Source organism: Mastomys coucha, unplaced genomic scaffold, assembly GCF_008632895.1.
Source record: "Mastomys coucha isolate ucsf_1 unplaced genomic scaffold, UCSF_Mcou_1 pScaffold5, whole genome shotgun sequence".
Lineage (NCBI taxonomy): Eukaryota > Metazoa > Chordata > Mammalia > Rodentia > Muridae > Mastomys > Mastomys coucha.
This window is the reverse complement of record NW_022196911.1, coordinates 102,338,635-102,341,970: the sequence shown is the minus strand read 5'-3', so window position 1 is coordinate 102,341,970 and position 3,336 is coordinate 102,338,635. Positions and strand designations below refer to the sequence as shown.

General features: G+C 42.3%; 1 protein-coding gene across 9 annotated transcripts in view; it reads left to right on the top strand.

The window, feature by feature from the left end:
* The window catches only part of Strada (STE20 related adaptor alpha), a 34,278-nt gene that overhangs the window by 11,273 nt on the left and 19,669 nt on the right, over positions 1–3,336 (top strand). For 3 of the 9 annotated variants that reach the window (XM_031350616.1, XM_031350614.1, XM_031350615.1), the window contains exon 4: positions 3,078–3,106. The exons of the other annotated variants lie outside the window; for them this stretch is intronic. In XM_031350616.1, the coding sequence (XP_031206476.1) occupies positions 3,078–3,106 (29 nt within the window). The remainder of the gene's footprint in view (positions 1–3,077; positions 3,107–3,336) is intronic. 9 annotated transcript variants of the gene reach the window in all.

Genomic DNA, 3,336 nt, shown 5'->3' with positions numbered 1-3,336 from the left:
CACACACACACACACACACACACACACACACACTTTAAAAATAAAACATGCCGGGCAGTGGTGGCGCATGCCTTTAATCCCAGCCCTTGGGAGGAGGAGACAGGTGGATTTTTGAGTTCAAGGCCAGCCTGGTCTACAGAGTGAGTCCAGGATAGCCAGGACTACATAGAGAAACCCTGTCTCAAAAAAAAAAAAAAAAAAAAAAAACCAAACCCAAACAAACAAAAAAAAACCCAACACTAGGTCAAGGCAAAGATAAAAGTGATATAAAAGTTCTGGTTGTATTGATCCATAGAATTGACTCATGTTTTCGTAGAAGAAATCATGAGACTTAATAGAACTAAGGAAAAAAAAAATCTATCAGGGCAAAAATACTAACACCCTATCATAAAACCTATTGACTCCGTGGGTTTGTGCTGTGAGGCTTACAGACAAAGACATCCCTGTTTGGCCTTTTCAAAGTAAGGCCTTTTGGAAGTGATGATCTTAGTTCAGGGTAAAGAAAAAATTCTCTCTGTAGAAATAGTAGTAGTGTCTGGGCATGTTGGCACACACCTGTTTGTAATACTAGCATTTGGAAGGTTGAGACAGAAGCAGCAAGAGTTTGAGGCCACCTTGGACCACACAAGGGAATTCAAGGGCAGATGGGCTGTATAACAAGACTGTCTCTAAAAACCAAAAGATAATGGTAATAACACAACAGTATAGTCCCAGCCTTTGTTTCAACTCTCATGATATTTTAGAAGAAACAGAAGAGTCCACAGCATCCATAAATAGCAAAGAAATTGGAAACTCAAAAGTATTAATTACTAGATGGTACTGTTAACTTATTTTCCTTATAAATAATCTCGAACAAATTTTAGAGTAGTGGTCTTATAGACTTAGAGTGTTATATTTTAGGTATGAGCTCACCAAAAAAAAGATAGGGTCTTTTTGTTTTAATTATAACAAAAATTTAATTTACAGTATAAACTAATGGAACAAAAAAAATAAGTTCTGTCAGTAGTCTCTTCTCCTTCCGTCACTAATGGGAATAAAATGCTTTAAACGCCATAGCTGATGAGATGGCTCAGTGCATAAAACATTTGCCTGGTCTGAGTTCAGTATCTGGAGCCCATATATAAAAGTGGAAAGAGAACCAATTCCACAGAGCTGTTCTCTGACCTGTGTACATGGACCACAGCACATTTGCTCATACACTCTCAACTAAGAATGAATTAGTCACAAATATTGCCGAATATGTGATTGAAATGAACGGATTCTTTTATTCAGTTTCTGACTGTGGGGTCTCTGGATACCTGGGTTTTTGTTGTGGTTTAGTTTTCTTGTGTGTTTGTTTGTTTGAAATAGGGTCTCACTATATAGTCTTGACTGCCTTCACACTCAGAGATCCTTCTCCCTCTCCTGAGTACTGGCATTATAGGAATGTGCCACCATGCCTGGCCACTGGCTTCTTTGACAGCATCCTAGTATCCGACCTGAGGCAGTAAAGAGCTTGTTCTCCATATGATCTATCTTAGTGTAGCCAGGATTACGCAGTCTTGCACGACTTGGAAATTGCCTTCTATCAAGAAAATCGAGGTGTACTTCATGTAATCCCTCACTTGGCTTCTCACCTTTGACTAACTGCTGTAAGCAATTGCTCCTGTTTGTCTCCAAGAAAACTGCCATCTACTTCTTTGACAAAGCAAGGCTGACACCCTGTCCTGTCGTCCTCTGTAGCTAGATCATCGGCTGCTCTGATGTGTCGAGTGAAAGGGCTTGGTGACTAAACTTTCCTCTCTGATTGGCTATAGTCAGGGTACTTAGAACTGTGTGATTTAAGATGTTTGAAAATGTGTAACTAGCCCTGTGCTTCATGGTGGAGACCTTTAATAACTGTTTCATGGGCGGGGTAGCTGAAACCCAGGGCTTGCCATGTACCAGGCAGGCCCACTCCCATGTTAATGGAGTTATTTCTATTACTTTTGAAGATGGAAAAAAAATCAAGGGACATAGAGATTTGTGAACAAAAGGTTACTTAGTTGTCCTGTGATTTGTCTGTTTTCTATCCCAGCAGCTGATGCCCAAAGCCACTGCTGTACTTGAATTCAGAATCCATTGCCTCTGACTGAGAATAGAGCTGGGAACAGTCCCTTACACATGTACTGCTTTGCTGAAATGTGTGTACCTTAAACCAACCCTCCCTCTGCCCCTCCCCCCATCCCACACACACTCCTCAAAAAGCAATCTAATCTCTACACTGCTCAGAAGTGGCCCACGGGGCTAGAGAGATGGCTTAGTGGTTAAAAGCACCGACCGCTCTTCCAGAGGTCCTGAGTTCAAATCCCAGCAACCACATGGTGGCTCACAGCCATCTATAATAGGATCTTCTGGTGTGCACTCATATACACAAAATAAATAAATCAAAAAAGAAAAAAAGTGGCCCAGCATCCCTGTGACTTTGAAATGAATTTTGGAGCCTGATACAACGAGTCCTGACTGTAGTCTCAGTACTCTTGAGAGGCTGTAGCAGGGGGATTGCCACAAGTTTCAGGCCAGTTTGAGCTATATGCCAAGCTCATAAAAAGGAATAAAGACCAATGAGAGGCTCAGTGGGTGAGGGCACTTGCTGCCAAGCCACATGGAAGGGGAGCAGCCTTCCCATGCGCTGTCTCTTGTCTCCACACACAAGTGCTAAACTTTTTAAAAGAAAATTTCAGAATAAACAAATCTGGGGACATGGTAGAGTAGTTAGTTGCCCAGCCTGAGCAAGGTCCTAAAGAACAAGGGGAAGGGAAAAAGTGGGGTTTTGGTTCACAGAGTATAAGGCCCAGAAACCAGCATATTCAAAATAATGTACCACGCTGATGGTAAGTAAATGTGCTCAGGGCTATACTGTGGAATAGGTTGATGTTCCTGTGTAAGTGTGTGAGGCTGCAGCGGCCTCACTGCGGGTCTGTGTATGTGTATAGTACTGTGATGACATACGTGGCTTCTATTACTAACTGTAGTTCTAAGTGTGATCATAGCTGTCCTGAGTGTGGGTGTGTCTTCTGCTAACAACAAAATGCCAACAATGGATTTCTCTACCCCAGAGCAGCCTCCGGGTGACACTCGGAGAAAAGTAAGTGTCTTTCTGGGCTCCGGCTGTGGCTGCTGCATGGAGATGCCTGTGCTCTGCTGGCTCGTGTGCTATGCCTCTGCTCTTCTGTTCTCTCAGCTTGAATTGAAGTACAATGTTAATTTTTTTTTTCTTATTTTACTTGTGATGCTTCAGGTTTCACCCTGGAAAGAGTTTATTGTGTATTTTAAAGAGCAGAAAAGTCTCATCTGGGGACTAAAGCCGCCTCCCCT